General features: G+C 40.6%; 1 protein-coding gene across 1 annotated transcript; it reads right to left on the reverse strand.

Annotated features, from left to right (window-relative positions):
- Positions 1-6,434: 6,434 nt before the first annotated feature.
- Positions 6,435-26,607, reverse strand: BPNT2 (3'(2'), 5'-bisphosphate nucleotidase 2). The gene is made up of 5 exons (XM_069004780.1): positions 26,082-26,607; positions 14,866-15,025; positions 13,815-13,910; positions 11,816-11,977; positions 6,435-10,130 (listed from the first exon to the last, which is right to left on the reverse strand). The coding sequence occupies exons 1-5, from the start codon at positions 26,466-26,468 to the stop codon at positions 9,859-9,861; spliced, it is 1,077 nt and encodes a 358-aa protein (XP_068860881.1). The 5' UTR covers positions 26,469-26,607; the 3' UTR covers positions 6,435-9,858.
- Positions 26,608-26,640: the final 33 nt, after the last annotated feature.

Consider the following 26,640-nt stretch of genomic DNA (forward strand, 5'->3'; position numbering starts at 1 on the left):
CAAGTCCTGAAGCAGAGACACTGCACTGCAGAAAGTACCTGTGATGAACATGGACCAAGAAAGTCTCAGTGATTCAAAGCATTTCAATTTGTAGTGAGGATAGCTGCTCAAACAAACAGCTTTTCCTTTCCTTTCCTTTCCTTTCCTTTCCTTTCCTTTCCTTTCCTTTCCTTTCCTTTCCTTTCCTTTCCTTTCCTTTCCTTTCCTTTCCTTTCCTTTCCTTTCCTTTCCTTTCCTTTCCTTTCCTTTCCTTTCCTTTCCTTTCCTTTCCTTTCCTTTCCTTTCCTTTCCTTTCCTCTCCTTTCCTCTCCTTTCTTTTCCTCTCCTCTCCCCTCCTCTCCCCTCCCCTCCCTTTCCTTTCCTTTCCTTTCCTTTCCTTTCCTTTCCTTTCCTTTCCTTTCCTTTCCTTTCCTTTCCTTTCCTTTCCTTTCCTTTCCTTTCCTTTCCTTTCCTTTCCTTTCCTTTCCTTTCCTTTCCTTTCCTTTCCTTTCCTTTCCTTTCCTTTCCTTTCCTTTCCTTTCCTTTCCTTTCCTTTCCTTTCCTTTCCTTTCCTTTCCTTTCCTTTCCTTTCCTTTCCTTTCCTTTCCTTTCCTTTCCTTTCCTTTCCTTTCCTTTCCTTTCCTTTCCTTTCCTTTTTCTTAACACTAGCTCTCTCTTCTTAATTCCCTTTCATCTCACAAAGTAGCTAAGGAACTTCATTTTCACATTTTAAGTATTGCACTTAAATATGCAGCCATCTATAATTAACAGAAGGAATTACTTGCACACATAAATGTCAACTCCCAAATTAGCTGTTTAAAATTAGGATGCCTATCTTTCCCCAGCTCTTTTTTCTGCTGTTGTTGTTAGACTTTCTGGTATCTGCACCATCCCCCTGGCAGGCAAAGACACTTTTACGTTGGCTTTCACCAGGGGAGCAACAATCCTGGTGGGAGAATGAAGTTTGGGTTGCAGCAAATGGATGTTTTTCAGAGCCACTTCTCTCTCTCATCTTGCCTCAGGTTTGACTAAATGAGCATCTGTGTAGAACAATGCACACCTGCTTTAGCTGGGCAGCTGGAGCATGGGGCACATGGATCTTTCTTTTTTTCTCTGTTCCACAGACCTGGAGGTGACAGTCAGTAGAAGTCCATGCGGTGCAAATTAAAGGCAATGCAAAGCAATAATATCACATTTTTAATGAAAGACAATTGTGGAGGAAAGCACAGCAAGCTTCCTGCAAAAGGGTTAAAGAGAAAATGACTTCTTTTTTTTCCCTCCATATGAGAAATGAGCACAAAGGAAAACAATTCCAGTGACAGAGATAAGAAAAATAAATTTGAAACAACTTCAATAGCAAGAAGCTGATAAAATATTAGTGTGCTTACAATTAATGTGTTCTTGCTGGCACAATAGCCCAAAAGAGCTTGGAAAGGTATGATGGAGCTGCTTCAAGATGTAACATTTCCAGATAAAGATGGTTACAATTGCTCTCATGTGGAAGAAAGGCCAAAACAGAAACCTATTCTTTGCTATCTTGAAGGAAGATCTAATTGGATCAATTGTGCCCTCTTAGCTGAAGTCACGTCACAAGTGAGGAAAAAAAAATGGTGAAAGACTTTTCTTTGTAAAAAATGAAACAGCCATATAAACTCATAGCCACCGAGATCTTTTTGGCTCTTCAGGGTATTAATGAAAAGACAGAGCCCTCTACTGGCCTCTGCTCCCCCTGTTCCAAGCCCTTTAGAGATCCCAGTGACAACTCTAAAAGCTTTTCTGCCATACATAGTGTTCTTGATCTAAATTAGGATGGAGCACAGTTTGGGTTCCAAAAACCATTGTTGCATCTGCATAAAACTATTTTTGTAAGAGAAGATTAGGATCTTATCAGAATAGCAAGGAGATCTGGGTTCATTCAGTTCAGTTTCAGTAGAAAATGTTATATACAAGAAATGCTTTATTTTTGCTAAAATAAACTAAAATCTTTATGGCTGATACAAATATTTCCAACAGGTTCAGGTATTAAGATTCCAGAATATTATGGGAAGCAGGTTAAAGCACTTGCCTTTCCCCTAGTATAGATTTCAAATATATTTTATCTGCTTTATTTATTTTAGTTGAACACTATCCCCTTGCAGAAGTAGAATGTGCACGATGTTATTGGCCCTCTGCAATACAAATGCCCCATACCCACCCAGCCCAGCTGGAGTTCAGCTGAGAGGACTGCAAACTTGACACATCCTTAATTCTACAATGAATACATCCCTTTGGAAGAAAAATGAGCAGTTTTAAAATGTAAAAGCCAAATCTGTATAGTTTCACCTCTGTGCATACCCTAACAGAATTATTATCTCTTAGCACAATGTTTGTTGTGCTTTTCATTTAGATCACAGCACTTAATTTGGAAGAATTCCTGTAATTTGGAGTCTTTTTACTTAAGGTGCATGACAGGTAAAGGGCCTACAGCAGAGATGATGGGAAGACACTCTGTTTTGACTGCCCTGATTGCAAAGCATTCCCACAGCTCCTTCCCAGCTCCCTGACTGTACAATCTCCGATTCCGTACCCACTGCTGGTGCCAGGTCAAACTTCCATTCTCTGCAGCAGAAGTTCAGCCCTTTGCCTGGGGATCAGAAATCCTCTTTGACTGTCAGACTCCTAGCGTACCTTTAAGCAACTGAGGGCCCAGACCAAGTCAAAACAGTGCTGTGTAGCATTATCGTGGAAAAGTTTAATTATTGTAGCAACACAAATGAAGTGACATTTGGAGTAGGAAGGCTTTTAGTGACTGAAAAGCCTTCAGCTCAGCTGGTTAGAGCACAGCTCTGCAAATGATGCCAAGGTTGTGGGTTTGATCCCTGTATGGGCCATTCCCTTAAGAGCTGGACTCGATCTTTGTGGGTCCCTTCCAGCTCAGAATATTCTGTGACTAGACTCAGTGCGCAGGGTGCCAGTGTGCCAAGAGATGAGAAGGCTACTCAGGACAGTCTTACTACTGTACAAAGAAAGAAACATACAAGTGCTCTCAGGCATGCACAACGTAAACTAAACTTACTGCATTTTCAACAAGCTTAAGCTCACAATTATGAATTGCATATGGACAGAATGATTGTTCGAAGAGAATAAACAAAACCAAGAAGGTGTGGAACACAATATATGCAAGAAGCTGACCCAATAGACAAACGGGAGCCATAAATTTGGTTTATGTTGTTAAGGAGCAGGATGCCACCATGGGCTGTATAGTTTTTGTAGTCTTACACGTTACCTTTCACACTGCTCTAAATAATGAAACCTGCAAAACTCTGGCCCTGGGGCAGGACATGATAGATCAGGTGTGACAAAGGCACGTTTGAGAGCCTCATGTAAATGGCTGACAGCAAAGAGCACACATTTGCCTCTAACTGGACCATTCAGGCTTCCCAAAGCATACAATTGTTTTCAACAAGCCATGCACCACATGCACACAGACATGCACTTACTCGCTTTGCAAGATGGGAAGAACCCTGCCTCCTCTGGGTTGCATCTCCTCTGAAGATGCATTTCAGAGCATTGCAACAGACTCCAAATTCCTTGTCTTGTTAGATCACATACGATCAAGGGTTTTCAGAACAACTGTGTACAACGCTGTGGCATGTGTTGCCTAAGTCCAGGATGACAGACAATTTCATTGTACACCCAGTCTTGCACACATCAGTAGGCGTGAGAAGAAACATATTTGAAGCTGCATCCGAGAACAGCCCAAAATGCCATATTGATATGGGATATTAAAGGATCTTTCAACTTGCTCCATGGTTTCACTTATGAAGAGCGGGACATTAATAGAATAAGGGCAAATAATGGTAGTTACTACCCTGCTACTACTATTCTCATGGAAACAAGAGACTCGAGCAGAATGAAGTAACACAATTAGGAAGAGATGTGGAAATGATGTTGGAAGGAAAACTTCTTCAGATCCAAAGAGCAATACTATCTTTTCTAATCTCTTTTTTCTAAGGGGATTTCTAAGCACTCACTTTCACAAACTGACCGACTTTCACAGCAGCACAGGTATGAAAACAAAACCAGAGATCTTGAACTATACTTATCATAAAATTGGCTGGACTTCCAATAACTCCTCAGGCAGGAAGTCTCACACACATGATGGGCAGAGCACAACTGAAGCAACATGGCATGCATTACTGTAAAAAAAAAAAAAAAATAGTATCTGGAGCACAAAGAAACAATAAATACCCTCCAGAAAGACAAAATATAGAAAAACACCCTCAGAGATCAGTATTTTCGGAGAATTTATTTATAGAATTGTTATTTCAATTTGGCACACAATTGGAAAATGCTAATACAATTTGGTGGGATAACAGGAAAAATGCTGGACTGTTGCTGATCCTTTGGAGAGAAAAAATGAAATGTGAATTACAAACAAGGAACAACTGGGGTAGAAAACAATGTTACCTGAAAGTGGGCTCTATCAGCTGTAGACTATAAAAAAAACCTGAAAGACTTAGAACCTTGAGACAGTGGGATGACATTTCCAAATGTAGACTGAAGCTGTCAGAGGCAACTTTAACACAACCCAGGTTGTTTGCTCTCCTGAAAGAAGTTGAGCTTTTCAGAATTTAGCTTAATTTACTGTTCCTGTTTTATCTGGCTTGGTTCTGCTCACATTGAGTTCAGTGGGAATACTGCTATTGAGTTCAACAAAATCAGGCCTTTCACAGAGGGCCAATGCAGTCTCTTTCATAAGCAATGAAGCTCTGCACCCAGAGGGGCCCAAATGCCAAATGCTTGCAACATTATCCTGAAAAACCGTTTTCTCCCTCTTTTTGGGTGTTTAACTTCTCTTTAGTCCACCTGCATCTTTTCTGTATGTTCAGTACCCCTAATTGCATTAACTTCTCCACGTTCCAATTATTTTGTTGGCAACTATTGCACTTGTGGTAGAAACAGTCAGTACCTTAGACCTTAGTCCTAAACATAACAGTTTCAGGATAAATTGGATAGTTGACTGCTGGGGCTCTCTCATTCTGGGACTGTCTTCACCTCTGATCTCTCATTTTTCCTGTCCACATTGACTAAGAAAGTATCAAGGATCAGAAGGGAACAGAGAGGAAAAGCAAAGAGGGAAAAGTGGCCACTAATTACTCCAGAGGGAGCCTCAGAAGGAAACTGGATGAGCACTTCTCACAGAAGAGCTGATGTGGCATTTGAAAACCACGATGTATAAGGCTTCAACAGATTCTCAGTATGAAACGTGGGTGCATGACCTCCTTGTGGGGTGGGAAGACACTCACAGCAGGTACTAGGACATCACTGCAAGAGATGCCATACAGAAGTTGTGGTTCACAATTCAAGCGATTGAGTCCTTGGAGCTACCATATTCTTGTCTCAGTGAGTTACATTACAGTGAAGTGGCTACAGTGCAGTTTCATCGAGGACAGCAGATTAGAAGATAAGACTATCAATGATATTTTGGCAAAATCAAATCTGTAACTGTTTGCGTGAAAGGGCCTAAACCACTAAAACACTGAAGAAAGGCTCAGCAGGAATGGCCTGACAGAAAACCATCCATTCAGCTTTGCCTTGGTTAGAGGCAGTCCTTCCTGCCCTCCTCTTGCTTGGGCTTAAAATCCCACAGCCATTTATTTGTGGTCCCATTGAATCTTATCTGTATCATTATCTAACCCCTGAAAGACAAGAGAAATTAAACAATCGATGCAATTTAAAAATAAAGAAACAGAAGCGTCCTCTGTTGTAACTTTTCCAGGACAGCCATCTGATTCTTTCCACTGCTCTAGTTTACTTCAGAAAACAGATCTACAAAGAGGTTGGGCATAACTGGAGAGGCAGTAGCCTAGAAAAGCAGTTTTCTATGAAAGAAACTGCTACTAGAATGACATCCATGAGACAACGAAGCAGCCATTCTCTGCTGGCATAACACAGCAGAGGCCCAGAGCAACACTTGGTCACTTCTCACTGCACAGCTCTTGGGAGATGTGTGCTCCTTGTTTTACACATTAAATTAGAATTATACAATACTGCACCGCTGTTGTAGAACTCCAACAGATAACAGGATGCTACAAAGACATTGGAGTACACTTATTTATAAACAAAAAAAGCAGAGATGAACTCCAGTACTGACTCCCCTCCCCACCCCTGATCTCCAGCCACTGGCCATTTAAAAAAATTAAATAATAAAAAAAAGAAATCAAACCTTTTCTCACACCTGAAGCCAAATAGAAAACATGCCCCCTCTAAAAACCATGGAGTAAAAGTAAATGTATGAAAAAAATATCACTAGATGATTTTGCAGCTTCACCTATATGGTTAATTCCCTATCCAAGTAAGCCGTATCTACTAAGTATTTTCATTGTCATTACATGCTCTGTAGATCAGAACAAATAACTCTTAAATCCATCTGTAAAAGTCTGGCAAACAAGTTAATCTCAACACCAGTTAAATACAATATTCAACCCATTTATTTCTGTGTCCATTTATTTAAAAAACATTCATTCAAGGAATGAAAGCTAGGACTCTTGGTACAGTACCAGGTATTATCTATGCTACCATACACTCTTTTTAGCAGAATGAAAAAGAGAAAATACATACAGTTTTAGAATAATTTCACTTGCAACTACCTTAATCATAATAGCCACTCAAAAAAATCCACCATTGGAAAACCAATGCTAAAATAATACATTCTCTTAATCCCTTTATTTGGAGCTAGAATGATACCACTTTTTTTTTTTTTAATTAAAATCTTTTAAAAATATATACTTTTGTAGGACCCACCTACAACATGCAATTGTTTTAAGTAGCATCTCTAAAAATGGTGTGTGACAGCTTTATGTGGAAAATGCTAAGATGTAAAGAACACTGTTGTAGCCCAGCAGTGAGATGTGGGTATGGTATGATTTCCTACCTCTCTGGGCATAAGGTTAAGTCACATCCACACTGATGAGACCAAACAAATATTTAAGCCAGAACAGCAGAACGTTTTAGAATGGAGTGTAAACACAGTCAAAGAAATGATATACTGAGTGTTAACACTGTACAAACAAAGTGCACTGAGACGTGTGCACTAAGCAAGCACTTGTGAATACTTGCTGGTCTGCATTAGAGTTACATTTATTGCAAAATGACATCTGAAACTGATACTCACCAGCTGCTCACCTGTTCTCACACCAAAGCAGCTGCTCTTTAAATTACACCAGGAGATCACAAGCACTACCTTGGCCCTCAACTGTGGGAAAGCTCTACGAGCTCAGGCTCTACAAGTAATTAACTGGGCAGCACACTCTCATCTCCTCAGTTTCATCAGGAGTGAGATTAGGCCAATAATGGTCCTCTTTGAAAGGTACTGAACACTGTGATCCACTGCAACAAAGCAATTTAGGATATTAACGTATCTAAACAAGCACAAGTCTTCCTAATGGAAGGCTAGGCATTTTAGCCAGCATGAGGGAGGAAGGATAAGAGGGCTTCTCCTAAGGTACCTCATTTTATTAAGAAAAAATAACTTATGGAAATACTTTTGTTCACTATTCTATGCCTTCAACTAATATACAAGTAAGCCCTTGTACATAACATACCATTTTTCATTTCCCATAAAGAAAGTCTGATCACAGCTTATGCAAGGAAGTGATAAAAGTATTCCCCAAAATAAAAGCAGTCCCATTTTCATAAAGTATGTTTACCTAAGATTTCAAGCTGGTTCTAAAACCACAACATTTTATCTTAATTGCCCATTTAAATACTGTGCATTTGATCTCTGTGACACAATCAGCTTTTTATACTAGGCTAACTACAGTTATTTTTCATATTTAAATTTTAATCCATGTTCTCTAACAAATAAACATAAGAAGAGCTTTCTTTAAAAAAACCTAGCCTTTAAGACATTAAAATCAGTCTCAAAAAGCTGCAGTCTTTTTGTAAAATATTACTAAAACCATGATAAATGTTATTTTTATTTTTCACTGAAGTTTGAAAGCTCAACAACTTTCTGAAATAGATCAGATCCTTTTTAAAAAGGGCATGATCACTTATTTGTCATAGCATATAGCATTTATTAAATTTAATAATTGAAAGTTAAATTGCTTTGTGAATTATCTACATGCGTCAAAGTTATTTTCAAAGAGCAGCAATAGTGTCCATGTTGGAAAAGAAGTTCTCCAAAAACTACCTGCGCCAAGAGGCTCACAGGACTAAGCTTCAGTCTCCTTTGCCAGTGAGTTCAAGAAATAGAAGTCTGTATCTGTAAGTTATGCAACATCTGGGAGGTCTTTTGGAAATGTGAACTTCAGCTAGAAGTTGAAAGCAGTATCTAAACATTCTCCACTACTGACATAAGGAGAAAAACTTCTTTTTAATCAGAAGAGCAGCTCTCATTAACAGTATGAAAGAAGTTAAAGAATTAAGGGTTTTGATCAGGCAGCCCAGGTCTACACTGAATAAACTTTGAACAGAAAAGATCTTATAGTAACTAAGAATTTTAGCATTCTTGAGGACAGATGGGCAGCTTATTTTCTGATAATTCAAATAACAGGTATATTTGAACCTTCTGAAACCCTTCAGGGGGATGCAGAGAACAACAATGCAGATGGCTAAATGTTTGAAGATAGAGGTACAACAAACTGTCATTTGATATCAAAGGACCCACGTTCTGTTCTCTATGTACTGAATCCAAAGAACATTTTTAAGTAAATTTTGCAGACCCTGCTGTACTTCAAGTGCCACATGTTCTTCAAACTTGCTTAAGCAGATTCAAATTCAAATGGTCTCTCTCTCTCTGTAAATTACCACAAACCAAATAAGCACAAGCTGTTTGGAATGGCTGAAGAGCTTTCTGCAGAAAAGAGTGTGCCACAAGTTAAAATGACAAAGCTATTCCTGGGGTTGTAGAAAAATTGCTGGTTTGTATCTTGTGTTGGAAATGGAAATAACCAGTCAACCTACTATTTCTGTTAAACTCATTACCTCTGTCCAATGGAAAGAAAACCCAAACAAACAAAATAACTAAAGGTACTGAAGGAAGAGGCTGCTTCTATAGGCACAAACACCACATGATGAACAAGCATTAGAGAAAAATTTAGCATGCATCTTCAACACTGTTTGCAGAAATCAAGGACAAGAAGTAACTGCTAAAAACTATACAAGGACACGCTGCCTTCTTTTAAAAAGGTATAAGGAAATAATTACACTGATTAATAAAACACTGATATTCACAACCCACCTGAACTAAAACTGGTTTACATCTTCAGGAAAGAAATCAAAATAATACAGAACATTTCTTTTTTTCTCTTAAAAAGCAGAAAGAGTGCCACACTGTCAAAGATAATCTGTTGCTGCATATAGATTTGAATCAACCTTCTTGTGCTTTCCATTCAGGGGATACGAAACACGAGGTCATGATTCCTGATAGACTGTTTACAGCTATGAGATCCCTATATAAATCAAGCTTTTTTTCCTACCTATTTTATTATGGAATTGCTAAAACTACAGTAAAAGATTTCAAGAGACTCCTGTGAGAAATACTCAAGTTATTTTATGAAAAAATTTGGATTTTTCTTTAGTTTACCTATGTTCACCAATATATATGGTAAATGCACCTTGAGTGTAAGAACTGCATGAAAACAGTCTGAAAAAAATAAAACATGGAAACTGAAGTGTGAGACCATCGGTCCCCTTCCTACTTCTGATTATTATTATTTTATTCTTTTTAAATACCACCACTGACAAAACCCAATGCAAAATATAGTCCCCAAACCCACACCAAACTGCTTTGCTTTGCTGTGCATCTTTTCCAGCAGGTTTTCACAGCTGCTTCTTCAGACAGAGCATCTGGAGGCTCCAAAAGCACAACTTGTACTTCTCCATCAGTCATGTTTATTTGTGTGACGTTTTTTCCAGATCCGGAAGTTTTTCAATTAGTGCTTTATGGTTCATGTTGATACTGGCTATAAGTCCTCCTTCATTGCCATCTGAGCCAGTGTAACTAATTTCTTCACCAGTCAGGGTAGTCATATGGCCACCCAACGCTCTCAACACTGCATTTCCAGCACATATGTCCCATTTCTTAATGTAGGTGACATGGATATACACATCAGCTTCTTCTTGGTTCTTTTCAGGCACATCAAGGAGGGCCAACACTTTATAACCTAGAAGAAATAGTCAGAGGTAAAAAAAAATTAAACCAAGCTTTCCTGTTGAAACGCATTAAAAGACCAGAAACTAAAATACAGTTCTGCTCTTATGTTTATTCACTCATTTCTCAATCCCTGTATCATGCTCATGTGGAGGGGCTGTGAGCCCTTGGCACAAGAGCCCTCTGCACTCCCTTGGAGGAGAGAGGCTTGAGGGCAAAAAGACTCCCCCCAGAGATAAGCAGCCTTCCTCAGATCATGGTGACAAAGTGAACCACCCCCACCATGTCTTGTTTCTATATGGTAATAGCCTGTACCCAGTTGGCTAATTGGTTACTACCCCACCCCCTGCCCTTCCCATAAATGGCCCCTGTTTCTGCCCCCGACTAGGGAGTGTTTGTCCCTGGCCTTAGTTTCACGGGGGCTGCTGGACAATAAGAGCTGCCTCTGTGGAACAGCCAAACGAGGCTCCTGTCTCTCTGTCCCCGAGTTCGCCTTGGGTGACTTCACAGAGCTGAATCCCAAGAGCTGGAATCACTTGTAGCAGAGAAGTTGCTGCACTTGCTGAAATCCCCTGCTGCCCAGGCAGGCCTGCCACTGCCCCTGAAGAGTTGTTCTTTGCAGGACACTCTCTCTAGGAAGGTCGTGGCACACCAGTGCTGACCAGCATCAGACCCCCTGCTCAAGTCTATCTTTTTCTCCCTGGCTTTTTATTACAGTACAAGGAAGATGTATACACCACTCTTTAATATAGCAAAGCAGTCCTTTATTATCCATTATGCAGCACAAAGTAATTGCTCAAAAAGTGTTCTTTTATGGAATTTTTTCAGTTTTTCAACTCTTTGACCAATATTCTTGTTTCATTAATCTGTTAATTTCTTTATCTTCTTAAACAGAGTCAAGCCCTGGACAAGAGCTGCTGTAATTAGTTATACTTTCCCTTTCTTTGTCATTTAGATTCATTATCTAAAGAAGCAATGCAAGACCTTCTTGACTAAAAAATCTGTAAGGGAGCTCTGGCTTTTCGTATTAAAGACACAGAAAGATATATTTCTGTAAAAATAAAATTTTACATGGCCTTTCTGGGACTTTAAAACTTCTGTTGCTTTACACTAGTGCCTCACATTTACATTCTGTCAGTAATATGCACAAGGACATCGCATAAGTAAAAAGTATTCTAAAACTTCCTTCAATGAGTATGAGGCAGATAAAAATGGACTTTAGTGACACTAATTTTCTCTTTTGACATAAATGCAATAAATAGTACCAAACTTTAATGGCTTTTTTCTTAATTTTTTTTAAATCAACCATACTATCAGCTAACAACCAACAGATTCTCTTCCATGATTCTGCCTGTGGTCACACAACCCTTTCTCTCCCACTGAGGCATCAGTGCCTTCAGTGAACATACATCAGCATGTTTCAATGAAAGGACCACAACAACACTGCTGGCCCAGGCCTAGATTCAGTAACATACTGACTTGTGAACAGCCTGAAGTCTGAACCAAGTTTGCATGCAGGTTCCCAAACACAGGAAAAACTGTGTCCCTAGGGTCAAGCGCTTGCTTTCAGTGATGTGAAGATGAAAAAGCAAGAGGAAAAAGAGGAGGCACCACAGTTACATCCTTTTGCCTAGTAACAGCTACACCATTAAAACATTCAGAAGCAATAAACTGGATAGGATGCTTAAAGAACCAAACCTGCTCCACCAGCGGGGATTATCACAGTTTTATTTCCAAATGTCTGCCGTGCAACCTGCTCAACTTTTCCGGCATGGGAGCGGGACACAATAATCCTTGGAGTCTTCTCATTGTAGGAGGAACGAGCTTTTACATTTGACCCACCATCCACCATTGCCCAAGCTACAAGAGAAACAAAAATTCTGCTAAGATTTACAAAAAACAATCTCTGTTAAGTGTGAAGATAAAAGGATACTTAGCTAAGAATATGTAATTGATACCTCTGACTTAATATCTCTCACTACTGTAACAGAGAAAGTTAGGGCTGACAGGGGATGCGGTGCATATCCACATGTGCACACAAGGGAAGACAAACAGGCCACACACACATTGGTGCATATGCCATTATCCCAAGCCTGACTGTTCTTGTGTGATACTTCCAAAGAACAGAATAAGAGGGAAAAATCCCAAGTAGTTAATATTCAGAACTTGCAATTGGAAACCTTTTAACCAAAGTTAAAAGGATATCTCCTTATCAGAAATTTCCTCAATATTTTTATGTAAGAAAAAAATGCCCCACTACCCTTTAAAGCAGATACCAAAAATGCTATGGAGTCATTTTGTTCAGAAGGATACTAATGCTAAGGAAGGAAACAGCTCAGGAGGATAGTGCTACAAAGAAAGATATTTGATGTTGTGCTTCACACAACTGCATTTAGAATACACAACTTCCCACTTGTTTCATCATGACGTTCAAAGCCAAGCTTGGTAGGTGGCATCCCCTAACCATTAATCTGACATTTACTTAGTAAACTACCCAGCAATTTCATCTCAGTAGAGAGCCAGGTTGTTTGGCAACAGACTGAGCTGTGTGTAAAAACAATGCTGACTGCCCTTTATTGCTTTGTATTTGTGTGGTAGTATTAGGAACAATCTGACTCAAAACATATTGGTATTTCCAGCTTGGAAAATGAATACTTGTCACACAGAATTCATTGCATCTCATCTGATTTCTTGTCTGAACATTGCACACTTCACTATTATTAAAGCAGAGAAATTCTCAACATTGCAAGCTAAAACCCTATTTCTTGAGATAGGTATTGATACCTAAAAAAACTGTTCCAAAACCTCCAAGATTCTTGAAGCATATTCAAATACATCACATACTTAAGTGACTGGTAATTAAACCCATATTTATAGACAGCAAAATATTTAGCACAAAATGTTGAGTGTTCAGCGGGCCAAAAAAAGAGAACAAATACAAAATGCATTTATTTAGACTTAGTTTTTGTGCCTGAGCTACTGCAGAACTTCAGAACTCTAGAGGTCAGTATTGCCTAAGAGAAAATGTAAACAGAAATTCCTGTTTTAAGTACACAGTAAGCCATGAATACTTAAACTGCTTTGAAGCTTTAAGAAGTGCATGCAAATTGCCAAACTTGCAGCAATGCTTGCTGATACATCATTAATACTGAAGAATTAATTACTTCACAGTTGTGGCATTAAAGCATGTCAGATAATCAATAAGGCTATACTAGACAGTCTTGCCTGTTACATACAAAGAGTTGCCATTAAGATCTTAATTCAATTTTTTTATTCACAGTGAATAAACAGCAGCTCCTGGGTATATTTATCACAGACCCAAGTTATTCTGCTAAATGAGAAAAGTACTCTTTTTTTGCTAAAGACTAAAAGCACACATGAAACTGATCAGTATTTGTAGGTTTAACTTTTTTTTTTGTTTGCTATAAGCACTCTGATTGAAGAGATCTTAGCTCTTAAATATATTTTCAGTTAGTTTGTTCTAAATGCATAATTTTTAGGTTAAACAAGGGCAGCATTTTCCTTGTGGTTTTACAGCACAGAACACATCTGCAGCCCTAATTTTGAGGTCTCCTGCAGTGCCCTTTTGCCCCTGGTACTATTTTCTCATTTATACCTACAGATGTCCCCTGAAACACCAAATTTTAATTAACACTGTGACTGACCATGATGGAAATATGTGAAGGCCTGAAGGTACCTGTATATGATGAGAAGGGCTTGTGTATCACTCCTATTACTGGTTTACCATTTACAGCCACACAAACCATCGTTGTGACGTACTGTCGAAGATCCTCTGTGGACGAAAACAACAAAGTGAGCAAGTTTACAATCAAATGTCAAGAACACAAAAGGAAAACAGACAGGAGATGATTCAGATTGTTCTCTGAAGACCAGTTTACATTCTGCCTCTTTACAGTTATGTAACTTTGATGTATCTTCATATAATCTTTCAGTTTTCAAAAGACTTTAAAGACTTTTCAGCTTTCCAGCAATTTTTCCTGTTCAGTAGATGTAACCTAAACTGCCACCAGATCTAATGCTAACACCTGTGTCTTATGCAACACATGTTTTCATGGAAATCTGTGCCCCTGCATTCTTCTGCTTCTTCCTTCTCTGCCTGACCTCCTATTCTCTATCAGTTCAAAAATGGTAATTAAAAACCCAAAGAAGATTCACTGGAAAGGATAATTGTATCAATGAAATAGTCACCAAAAAAAATCCCATTTTTTCCATTGTTCCTTAGTACTTATCAGCAAGGATTTTAGTTGGATTGCCTTGAACTGCTTATGTGACGTCCGAAAACATTGGAAAAGGGGGAAGACTGAATTATGCATGCTTTTTTGAAAAATGACAGCACAAATTTTCTTATATCAAGTTAAATAGGATATTTACTTAGCATTTACTTTAAATAAGCAAAACCAAAAATCTAAGATACTTAGTGTTGTCACAGTAATGACTGAAATATAGAAATGTGAAATTCCAGTACAATCCATAACTGACAGTCACCATTTATTATGGCAATTACTTAGTTGCAAGGATACCAAAGTAATTTCAGAGATGGAATATATAAATGTTGTAATTTGAGAACCACAGAGATTTCATTATGCAATTTGTTCAAGTAAATCACAAATAGCTTTGACATAAGACACTTTAACAAGAGACGTCATTTTAGGTACTTACTATTTTGTCTCCAGGGTAAAGGCAAACATCAGAATTACACACATGATTTGTCAACAAGAATCAGCTACCTGTGTATTCTTGTGTAGCATCTAATGGATCAATCCAGACAGTGACACTTTCTGCTGGCACCTCTTTAGGCTGTATTTTTTGCTTTATGTCTTCAGGAATACTGCGATCCCAGGAGACTGTCTCCTGATCAGCTGTGTCAACATGCTCCTCAGAATTTATCTGTGGTGCGACAACAAAGTAGTTGCATTAACATATCAGATACACCAACTGCAGCACTTGGGAAAATTACAGGTTTGCTCACATTTTCTCTTTCTTCCTTCACCTCAAATGCAGGAATTAGTCATTTTTCAGCAGCTCACAGGCTATTATGGTCATGTGACAAGCAATGCAAAACCACAATCCAGAATTTTACTGTGAACCACACCACAGCTGGACACTGTTGCTTTGGCTGCAGCTCTCCCTACTGAACATTCCCACAGCATGAATCGCATTTTTTCGAATCACTATTTAAATGCAGTTGCTTTAAGGACTACCAGCAGAACATTTGACTCTGGAGAATCACACAGTACACAGACAGTAGGGGGTTTAATACTCAATTTATACAGACCACTAGATGCACATGGAAATGTACAGATATACTATCACCAGATATTGTGCAGATTGTGCATGACTTGGACAAGAAGAAATCTTAGTACATATATTCCTGCTGCCGGCATTGAGTTACAGATAGAAATTTTAGCAGCTCAGTTGAATTTAACCACTACACAACTGTCAGACAAATTTATTTCACAAACAAGTAAGTAACAACCCATACTCATTTTTAGGGTAGGTTGGGGTAAGGTCCTAAGATGGCCCATGAAGAACATTTATAAACAGCAGTCAAAAGTCACATGTAAGCCTATTGTCACCTGCTGCCCAGCTTAATGAACTTTACTTCACACCAGAGGGCATTTCAGTACAGCAAGTGGAGTTTGGCCCAGTAGGGGAGCACACAGCACCAATCTGTTGAATGGAGTAATGATCTGCAAAACCCAATGCAATGTCCTTGTGACTGCAGTAGCACAATATTTTTGGATGACCAGAGATGCAGTTGTCCCAAAAATTGGAGGCAAGTGACATGGAAAGACAAGGAAAATGAAGGAGCTATCAGACAACGTTTGAATGTGACAGACCTCAACTGTAACAGGTTATTAGCCAAGAGTTAAGGGCCATTTTCTCCAAGAGAATTCAAAAAGAAAAAGGAAGCAGAACTGCAGCAACTCCAGCCATACATCATAGCTGTCTTCTCACGTAAAACCAGTATTTTAAGCATTATATGCCAAACATGGAGCTCTTGAAGCTGCCATGACATTTACAAATTAAACATCTGTCACTGTCCAATAAACCTGACGATTGCATTTTCCCCTAGGGAAAACAGTTCTGCAAAGTCAAGATGAGTACTTCCACAGACTTGGCAGTCTCAACACAGCCCCTGGGCAGTCAAAGTTCCACTGCAGCACATGACATAGCATCATAAAAAAACATTTCCTCAACAGAAGAAAGGGGCCTCCAAAAAGTTAAAGGGTTGGAACCCATGCTCAAAAGGAAGAATATCTTGTTAGACCTGTTGTTACAGTACACTAGAATTTGAAGTCTGAAACCACCTGAAAGGTACTGTTTTCAGAGAAAGACCACCTACTAGTTCAGATTTTGTGCAGCATTTATAATGATTGTCTCTCAACAGACATGATTATTCCACTAGAAAAAAACTGGGGAAAGAGTGAGAAGGTTGCACAGCCATCTGGAGAAAGTAAAACCAACAAATGAACAAAACCCCAAAAACCAAACCAGACCAAAATCCCCAAATAAAGCCAAACCAAAACAAACAAACAAAACCCCCCCCAAAACCAAAACAAAACCCCACAAATCCCACCCCCTCCAACCAGGTCACTACTTCCATTCATATGACCATTTACTCTGTAGCCTTGGCTAAATATTTGCCTGAGAGGGGCTCACCAACCCTTAAAACTGAAAGCTTCTTTTATTCCTGCTTTTTTCTTTTTATTTTAATGCAGGAAAATATACCTGGAAAACATGCCTCTGTGTTAATTCCATGTTCCTATTTGTCATTCTCATCTGCTGGCAGCCTCCAGAGGCCATGACCTCACAGTTTAAACTTTTCTCAAGCGATATGTAGTTCACTGCAATCCCAAATCCTCACTCATAAATTAGGAGTAGCTATGGTAGAAAGACAGTCACAAGGCCAAATATTTCAGACACTAGACCTTATCTCAGCAAGATGTTCTGGGGTTAATTGCCTAATAGCTGTAAGGTGTAAAAGCCCACCTGGGGAAGTTCTGGAAGCACTGACACAATGCTTAACTACATTTTGGCAAACTTCCCCAGTTATGCTTGAAGCAAAAGCCCTCCTCACAAAGAACTGCATCAAACACAGAGATTTAATAAAATATATGTAAATCAGTGCATGGAATACTGCTGGAAAGTAAAATAAAAAACCAAAAACCATTATTTCATAAACAAGGCAGTTGGGCTGCATCTGACCAGTACAGAGCTTCCTCAAAACCAGCCTGTAAGGTGCAGGAATTCCATAACAACAAATGAGGGATGCTGCTCACAGAAGCCAGCAGCAGAGGTCCAACACCAATACCAGGATCAGTCCATGGTGTGCCTTCCAAAACACCCAGGTGTTTCCAGCCTTCAGAAACCTCTGCACAGAGAACACTCCCCTCCAGCACACTGGTGATGGGAACACAGATCTGCTCAGGAACACAGGAAGCAACTCCAGTATACTATGAACTTGTCTGGATAAATGCATTGCTCTAACAAACAGCCAACAGTCCTGACCACTTAAAGACTTCAGGGAAACTCACAGTGGCTCTTTGTCCTGTCCTGGTTTAGTCCCTACCAGCACTTCATGCTGTCTTTGTGGCAGCTCTTCACTCAAAAAGCCTACTTGAATACCAGCTAGCTGTCCCTGGCATGGTGCACAACTTCAGGTTTTTTCCTGGTCTGAAAGAGTGGAACACAACTGTAGTTATGCCTTTGAATTCACCCATCGAAGGTAAATTAAAGTGAAAAAATATATGCAAACACCCCCAGCCCCCATCCCAAAACAGAAGCTTCTATTTGTAAAATCACACATCAGTACATGAAAATGCAATGCTTTTCTTAGAAAGTGTTTGGTGGCATGTGAATTTTTTTTTTAATTTAGTACTCCCTCTCCTTCCCCACAGAATTCTCCAGCTCAATACTTATTTTATATTTTAATACACAAATAATCCAGTATATTGAAAAACATGAGGTAGCACAGCACTTTATTCCAGAGAGCATCAATATCCCCATCTGATAATTATGTCCTTACAATAGTAAGATCAAATGGACCCTCAGCAAGTTTCCAGATGACATGAAACCAAGGAGTGCATGTGACAAAACAGAAGGAAAGGACACCATCCTGAGGGACCTGGACAAACTTGAGAAGTTGGCTCACAAGAACCTCATGAAGTTCAGCAAGTCCAAGTGCAAGATGGTGCACCTGGTCTGGGGCAATCCCAGGCGTGAGTACAGTCTGGGAGAACCCACTGAGAGCAGCATAACATAGCCAGACTTGGGGTTTATCATGGATGTGTGCTCACAGTCCAGACAGCCAACTACCTCCTGGGATGCATGAAAAAAACAGCATGGCCAGCAGGAGGAGGGAAGAGATTCTCCCCCTCTACTCTGCCCTGGTGAGACCCCACCTGGAGTGCTGCAACCAGGTATGGAATCCTCAGCATGATAATGATGTGGACCTGTTAGAGTGGGTCCAGAGAAGGGCCACAAAGATGATGAGAGGGATTAACACCTCTCCTATGAAGAATGGCTGAGAGCTGGGTTTATTAAGCCTGGAAAAGAGAAGGCTGCTGTGAGACCTTAAGGCAGCATTCTAATGCTTAAAGGGTGCTTATAAAAATAGGGAGAATAACTTTTTACATGGGCAGATAGGGATAGGACAAGGGAGAATGGTTTTAAGCTAAAAGAGGAGAGATTTGGCTTAGATTTTAGGAAGAAATTCTTTACTGTGAGGGTGGTGAGGCACTGGAACAGGTTTCCTAGAGAAGCTGTGGATGCCTCAGCCCTCAAAGTGTTCAAGACCAGACTGGATGGGGCTTTGAGCAACTTTGTCTAGTGGAAGGTATTCCTGCCCACAGCAGGGTAGTTGGAACAAGATGATCTTTAAGGTCCCTTCCAACACAAGTCATTTTATGACTCTAGGATATCCACCACTTGGGTACCACAACCTTGGAAGATGTGAAGGTCAGTACCTATGAGGTGGCTGCATGGGACTGTACTTGATTTGCTCTTATTTGACTGTGCTTCAGAGATGTCACAGCTCAGGGGAGAGTGGTTCGACCAGCAGTCTTTGGTATTTCCCCCACTTAGAGACCCCTTCAACCACTGCTGCTGCACTGCACCAAAGAGCAGCCCTATACCTCCTGCACTACAAGTCAGACTGTTTTACCTCCATTGGCTCTGCTTCTCTGTTTTTCTCCTCAAATGTATCAGAGGTGAAAGCTGTCTCAGCTTCTCACAGCATCTGTACATACACAAATCGTGTGAAGGAATCAGATGCCAAAACTTCTGAATGTAAACACCCACTTGACAAGTCAGGACATATAAATATGCTCAAAAGGAGAGAACGCTCCACGAGAGCACAAAGCACCGTATTTCCAGTATCTGAGGAAAGTATCTAACCTATCCTGGTTACAAAATCTGTTACAAAGGGAGCGGTGTGCATTCACACCAAGACTTAGCTCACCTGCACCCAGGACCATTCATGATCCCTCCCTTCCAACTTTTAAATTTGGGGGTGGTGAATAAGAATTTTCACTGTGAATGAAAGCTGCTTCTTGAAAGTTTAGGTTACTTAACTCTGAAAAGAATGCAAACTGGGAAATCAAAGTAACACTTCTATTTGTAAATTTAAAATACCTTTAAGCTTTAAAAAATTTGAATAGTAGCCTTACCAGCATAGGAAAAAAACCCCTTAATTTTATTCAATACACTGACATTTTTTAAGCCAGCTGCTTCCTTTTGAAAAGGTTCTTTTCCTCCTTAGATTACCACAACATATTAGAAAGGAAAAATAAGCTTTTACAGGTGATCTTCGTGCCTTTCAAAAATGTTCCTCTTGCCAAGGTTCAATTTACAAAGAGTTTTAGCAAGGCAGATTTTGTTATGAAAGGAGAGAAGACCTTGCTGAATCACATGGTTTTCTAAAAAAAAAAAAAAAAACAAAAAAACCCCAACTTATTAAAAGGTAATTAAGCTTAAAAACTGTAAGTTTAAAGTACTAAATTTTAATTACGTTTAAAACTATAAAATGTATTTGTATATAAATATGTAAGGTATAAAATCATACAAATGTATGCAATAACAAGAGGTATAAACCCACTGGTCTCATGTTGTCATTCATTTGATCAGAAAACAAATATTTCTACAATTATACCACAACACTGAAAATGGACACATACATTTTTCAAGGCACCTAAGTCCAGACAGACAGAGATTTCCCTCTACCATCAACTACATCTTTGTTTATTTTAGCAACAAGAAGTCACTTAATGCAGGAACAAGGTGACAGAATGTGCAAAGAAGAATCTGGACAAGCCTAAATGTCCAGAAGCTCAATTAGTGCTTATCAAAACTCGTTTGGTAACTTTGGCCATTAAGCCAGTAGGAAGCACACTGAAAGAAACAGGATTTAATAAATGATAAAGACGCATCCAGTGACAACTCTTCTTCTCTGGCCTTACGATGAATAGAGGTTGGTAAAAACAACAAAAGTGGAATTGAGGGAATCAGCATGGATCACAGGATTCACTGTTTCCACCAGTAATCTGCAGAAGCAACTAGAATTTTAGACCAGAAAAATAGAGCCACTTGCTCATTAGCTCACACAAGTAGTTTCAGTAGATGGCAAAACTCTCTATTACAGTTCTATACAGACCCAAGTCTAGCAAAGAGAAAGGGATGACTTGCTCATCACAAGAGTTGCAACACTTCTTGTCATTTTAAGAAAACATCCAAGTAAGGACAGATTAGAAATCTACCAGTAAAACAGATAATACCCTGAAAACTTCCACTGTTTGTGAGTGGCTACACTAAGAAATTCAACTCTCCAGATGCTCAGCTGATAGATTAAACACCCCCAGTGTACAAACAAGCCAAATGAACACTTCTAATTGCATCTGAAAAGATAATCACGGAACTCATTAGCATAAAGTTACAGTCTTTAAGTTCATTTTGATGCAAAGAGAGTAGGCATAAGTCATCTGGCATCATTTGGCACCCGTGTTAGGAGATGTATCTCCAGACACCTATTACTGAGATTTCAGATTGACATTCACACTTCTTATTTTACTTAGATCATCTGGGGCAGAAGAACATTAATTTTATTAAAAGCCCTAAGACCTGAGGAGGCCATTCTCACAACATGAAAAGACAAATTACTGAACTTCTCCACTAAAGTGCAATACTTCTGAAGTTTAAGTAGTATTTTGTTTTTTAAACCTACTTCTTTAACATATCTATCTTTCACACAGAATCAGTATCAGTTGCAGAGTGTGCCACCCCAGATGAAATTTCAGTTTTTTAGGCATGTTGGCACTGTGGTCAGAAGCTTGTAAACAGTGAGTTTAAACCTAGACAGTACTTCAGAGAGCCTGACAAAAAAGGAGTGCTCGGAGTCATTAATCTTCGAAAGCCAGATTAATTTAGAAGAAAATCAAAGTAAAAGTGACACGTTCTTAAATTTTCATTTCAAACGCTGATTCCAGCATTATCATGCATAAGCTTGAAATGCAGTATTTATCATCAGTCTTAATTGGGAAAGAGATAGAAGAACATTTGTATTCAGAACAGTGTCAAGACTCATAAAAAGATGCTCAAAGAGAAAGACTGGGACAGAGGAAGACTTGATTTCCACCACAGTCACAATCAAAAAAAAGAGGGAGCAAACAAGATGAAACTCTATTCAGTATTTACACTAGAAAACAAGACATAGAGCTGATGCAACTCTAGAACAAAAATAAGCCAAAACAGCTCAAAATGGGAATGTAGGGCAGAACATAATCTGACCAGTAAGACTGAAGTCTGCATCCTGTGAAAATAACTCTAGTATAGCAGCAACCAAACAGCAGAATTGTGTGGATCACATTAAAATTGGCTTTTTCAGTCAGAGGACAAGAGGTAACGTGGTCAAAGTGAAAGTTTAAGGAACACTCTGTCAATCATTCCTGCCTTTGTGACCAAGCAGGGCTGCTCCTTCAGATGTGCTGAAGATGAGCTGTAATGGGAAGTGAACCAGGATATTCCTAAATAACCTTTCTTTTAAATAACTTTTATTTTAAATTTTTACTCGGGATACATTCAGTTATCAAGGTCCTGACATTGATCTCTGGTCAGGCCACATTAAAAGAAGTAAGACCCTAAGGCATGATGCTGAGAGGGATCTTTTAGCAGGTAATGCTGCTGAAACTCTGGAATTACGAGATCATTTCTTCACAGAAGCTCTTCTGAGCAGAACATACCAGTGTCTCTGGCTAGTCTATCACTGAATTTGGAAAGAATGACTCCCCAGTCCACTACTACCCCAGCAGCAGGGCCTTAAACATCTCCTTAATCTCCTCACCTAACTCCCACCCCAGTCCTTATCACACTGCCACTGTGCCAGCACAAGGAATAAATAGGGCTGCATGGAGAACCAACCAGGAAAGAAGAGAAGTAACCCAGAAAAGATAAACAGTAAATAAAAAATGAAAGAAGCAGAGGGGATGATTACAGCTGGATCAGAGCTTTAACTCGTTCTTAGCAAGACAAATAAATGAGGACAACATATTGGTATGTAACTGCAGTTGAGAACCTCACCAAGAGAAAGTGATGCATGTATTTTAGCATTAAGTATATTTCAAAATCAACTGTACAGAGATGCTTCATGGAATACACATGCAAATATTTATTGCTGGATGTTGAGTGCAATCAGACAACACTGGGTAATAGCCAAGGTAGCAGTAAGTGACTTGCCTCTTTGGCCCTTATCTTTCTCACACTTGTTTCTGAGGGGTATAAAAACACCACCACTAAATCTACTTCAGTGATAAAACACAATTGAGCTGCACCTCTTTGGTCTTACCTAACACAGCTTGAGAAGCCTTAACTGATGCAAATGCATCTATTTATATCAAACAGAGCAGCTGATGTCAGCAGTGGAATTCCTCTTCCTCTGTACAGACAATACCTTTACTTAACAGAACAAAGGCAAACATTTTCTGTGGGATTTTTTCCCCCTCAGATTTTGAAAGGGCTTTTTTTATAAATCCCAACTCTTAGTATTATAAGACTTTTCCCAGATTTATTTCAGCTTCTGCAAGTGAGAAGCCTAACTCTTCTATCTTCTCTTAATAACCACACTTTAAGAGACTCCGATCTGCTTCAGACACTTTGCATGCTTTCCCTTTTTATGTCCAGCAGCACAAAACAGGGAATCCAACGCAGCTCACTTGCTTTTGTTTATTTCAGTTGAATGACTTCTCCCCTTGATTATTTTGAAACATTGGAGAGCCATGGTTATTCTTAGAGAATCATGGAGTAATATAACGGTTTGGGCTGGAAAGGATCTTCCAGCTCATGTCACTCCAACCCCCCTGCCATGTGGTGGGACACCTTCCACTAAACCAGGCTGCTCAAAGCCTCCCGCCTGGCCTTGAACACTTCCAGGGATGGGGCAGCCACAACTTCTCTGGGCAACCTGCTCCAGTGCCTCACCACTCCCACAGTGAAGAATTTTGTCCTAATGTCCAATCTTAACCTGCCCTCTTTCAGATGAAGGCCATTCTCCTTGTCCTGTCAATGCATGCCCTTGTATAAAGTCCATCTCCAGCTCTCCTACTTCAGTACCCTTCAGGCACTGAAAGGCCACTGTAATGTCTTGCAGAAGCCTTCTCCAGACTGAACAACTCCATTTCCTTTGCTTTACAGGCATATCTTAGCACCTAGTTTTTGTGCTGCTTCATCTTCCTGGCTGCAGCATTTGGCAACAATTTAAATACTGAGGTACCCCTGTTAAGCTCAACAACTTCACGATGTGAGAAAAATCAGCATTTTGCATAAGCTTACTCTTGGAATTATTTCAGTTTTTGTTTGACAGCTTTTATTAGCATCATCTTCTCTAGCAAGGAGAGAAGAGGAGGTTTATTTGACTTCAGCAGCATCTTTTATTCTGGAGTGTCACTCTGTACAGGGGGATAAGATTACAGATATAAAATAAGATATTTCTTACATTATGCAATTTTATACTGCCTCAGAAAATCCTCTATAATCCTTATATTCACACCAAAACTCAGCAGGTCTGTTCTACGAAAGAGCTGCAGTCTTAGATGGGTTGTTCTGAAGTTACCCTCGATGGATTAGTAGATTGAGATGATACTTTGTCTTCACACCTGAGAACCACATGTATGTATATAGTAGTAAAGGAAAGCTTTTATTTTAGTTTGGGCAAAAGTTTATGAATACATCTTCATCACAGACTTTAAGAGACAAAATGCCTTATCAGTGTATGCATAGCTTAGGGAATATTTTTTAACACCACGTAAGATAAGCTGTTATTATCCCCATCATGTTCTTAGAATACTAAACATCCCACAGCTGATCTGTCAGACTGAATAACTTTAGATCACCTGAAAAACTTGTGAAAGACACAAGTCAGACTGTCACTGCTAAGAATTCCAGGCTCCAGAGCAGAGTTTACACATGACCACACAACAGGCAACACACAGTTTACTGTACTCTTCAAGCCCAGACCAAATTCCCAGCCTTCTTTAGAAGCACAGGGAACTCTTACATCTAGATTAATGAAGTCCTTCCATCTGTGCAAGGGGAGAAAGCATAGAGGTTTCAAGCCAGCTAAGCTGTAAAGCCAAGCTCCATGAGGACACTGAATAATGCAAGAGAACAGGGGTCAATACTTTTTCTTCCTTTAACACTGGGCTTCTGAAGGTGGCTTGTCACCGACAGACAATCCAGGAAATCTTCAGAACAGAATATGCATAATCTTTCTGTAGAGGAAGATTAGTCACATATCAAGTTTACTTTAAACACTGAAGAATTTGTTGTTTTCCTCTAGATTTCACATGCAATAAGTTCTTTATGACACTTTAAAACTCCACCAAAACAAAGAAACAAACAAAAAAAACCCAAAAAGCCAACAAACAAAAAACTACACATTATCCTGTGGAACTTTCAAAACAACTACTGAAAATTGAATAGTAACTCACCAACCAAAAACCAGACTTAGCTACTTTTTCTGTCAACCTGTCCAGCAGAAGCATATGATCACCACCTCTGAAATACAAATTTAGGGCTTTCTACCCATTTTAAATGGCCATAAAAAGCTATTTAACAGGAATTTATAAAGGAATTTAACATCAAGAGACAAAAGTTCCGATTTACTGAAGTGAAAACAGAAACGATGCCAACAAACCCTAAAAAGCCTGAAAGTATAGTTCAAAGGTTAGGGTGCAACCTTAAGAGCTAGACCCAGATTTCAGAAGTGAGGGAGAGCAGGGAGGGGTGTACACCTCTGAAAGCAAAGTGAACTCATTTTGCTCAGGTAGGCAGTGGTCCACAGTATTAACACAGATGTGCTTATCTGCTGTCCCACAGCCACGAGCGCTAAACACTCGATTATTGCAGCGCTATGTTCCTAAGCCTCGAATTCTCGATCGCTGCTCCCCACTCCTGGCTCTCCCCATAACTGACGGCAGGAAGGACAACTAGCAGGAAGGGTAACTACAAAAACAACGGCATTCCGGATCCCTTTACCTTAACCGTACGCGGAATCTGCGCTGTGCAATTACTCGTATCTTTAACCAGAGCTCACGATCCACTAGAGAGAGACTCGGTGCTTCCCCCACCCCTCCATGCCCGTATTGTTTGATACTGTTTCACCTCGCGTGGCTTCGCTTGCAACACGCTCCAACTCCTTCCAACTCCTTCCCCTGCAACCCAACACCCAGGGCAAAAACCATGAGGTGGCACTGCCACAACTTCAGCGGGAGGGGAAGGAAAAGCGCAAACGAGGGCAGCGCTTCCCGCCGGCGGTTACAGACCGCAGAGGTGCCGGTGTGCAGCAGCCCCGCGCCGGGGCTCCACACCGGGGTCCCAGCGCCGGGGCTCCACACCGGGGTCCCAGCGCCGGGCCCGCGGCAGCCCCCGCCCCACGGAGGGGCCTGGCACCCACCTGCACGGCGGGGAAGGCGCCCTTCAGCAGGTAGAACATCCTGCGGTTGGAGAGGAGGTCGCCGGTGGTCAGCTGCTCCTCGGCCCCCTCCCGCGTCTTCCCCTTCGCCTTGGCGTTGAGGACGTTCCCCTCGCGGACCCGCTTCACCTCCTCCCCGCCCCTGACGGCGGCCAGCACGGACACGGCCAGCAGCTCCCGCAGGTCCACGGCGCCGCCGGCCGCGGAGCCGTGGGGCGTCTCGGGCCCGCCGGCGGCCGGCTCGCTCAGCATGAAGAAGGCGAAGCGGCCGGCGAGGAAGCCGGAGTAGAGGTGGTAGAGGACGCCCAGCCCCAGCAGGCAGAACACGGCCATGCCGAGCGGCGAAAGGCGGATGCCCATGGGGGCCATGGCCGCGGGGCGGGCGGGCGGCGGGGCCGGGCAGTCACCACAATCCCATGGCACGGCCGGAGCGCTCCGCTCCCGCTGCTGCAGCGGCGCCGGGCCGGCTCCACGCTCGCGGCCGAGGCAGCGCTGTCTGTATCCGGGTCAGGCGGAGGCGGAGCCCGCCGCGCGCACTGAG

The sequence above is a fragment of the Aphelocoma coerulescens genome, chromosome 2 (genome assembly GCF_041296385.1).
Source record: "Aphelocoma coerulescens isolate FSJ_1873_10779 chromosome 2, UR_Acoe_1.0, whole genome shotgun sequence".
NCBI classification, from domain to species: domain Eukaryota; kingdom Metazoa; phylum Chordata; class Aves; order Passeriformes; family Corvidae; genus Aphelocoma; species Aphelocoma coerulescens.

Excerpts from the sequence above, each read along its gene's own strand:
- BPNT2 (XM_069004780.1), bottom strand. The coding sequence starts at position 26,468 with ATGGCCCCCATGGGCATCCGCCTTTCGCCGCTCGGCATGGCCGTGTTC. Across the intron at positions 11,978-13,814 it reads GCCCTTCTCATCATATACAG|CTTGGGCAATGGTGGATGGT; the intron begins GTACCTTCAGGC and ends TTTCTCTTGTAG. Across the intron at positions 10,131-11,815 it reads AATCCCCGCTGGTGGAGCAG|GTTATAAAGTGTTGGCCCTC; the intron begins GTTTGGTTCTTT and ends TATTTCTTCTAG.